This window comes from Plasmodium gaboni, chromosome 4, assembly GCF_001602025.1.
Source record: "Plasmodium gaboni strain SY75 chromosome 4, whole genome shotgun sequence".
Classification (NCBI taxonomy): Eukaryota; Apicomplexa; class Aconoidasida; order Haemosporida; family Plasmodiidae; genus Plasmodium; species Plasmodium gaboni.
Window position 1 is genome coordinate 132,552 of NC_031484.1, and position 537 is coordinate 133,088.

The 537-nt window shown below is 16.4% G+C and overlaps 1 protein-coding gene across 1 annotated transcript in view; it reads left to right on the forward strand.

Moving 5' to 3' along the window:
• The window catches only part of PGSY75_0405200 (ag-1 blood stage membrane protein-like protein), a gene marked incomplete at both ends in the record, with an annotated part of 2,539 nt that overhangs the window by 1,321 nt on the left and 681 nt on the right, over positions 1-537 (forward strand). Inside the window, one exon of the mRNA XM_018784118.1 lies at positions 170-430. Coding sequence (XP_018643280.1) covers positions 170-430 — 261 coding nt within the window.

The window sequence follows — 537 nt, forward strand, 5'->3', positions numbered from 1 at the left end:
GTTCTTAAATAAAAGTATGCTAAAGAAATTATGGGTAAAAAAAAATATATATATATATATATATATAATTATTTATTATTATTATTTTATTTTATTTTTTTTTACTTATTATTAATATTTTCATACTATATTGTCACATATCCTTCCATTTTATATTCATTTTGTATAGGAGAATGGTTTTTATGTTTCCTATGCTTTAAAAATAATAAAGAGCAAGAAGAAATAAATATTGAAACAATAATTGAAAGAAACATACACAGAGATATTAATATTCCCATGTTAAATATTCATAGAATTGTTGTTGATAAAAGAAATAATACTAACGCTAATATTATTTATACTTATGAAGAAGAAAAGTATACATTAAGTATACATTCAAAAAAAAACTTATATTATATCATAGATGCCATCACAATTTTTACAAACGACGTAAGGAAAAAAAAATATATATATATATATATATTTATATTTATATATTCATATCACTTTGTCAAATAATTTTTTTTTTTTTTTTTTTTTTTTTTTTTTTTTTTTTTT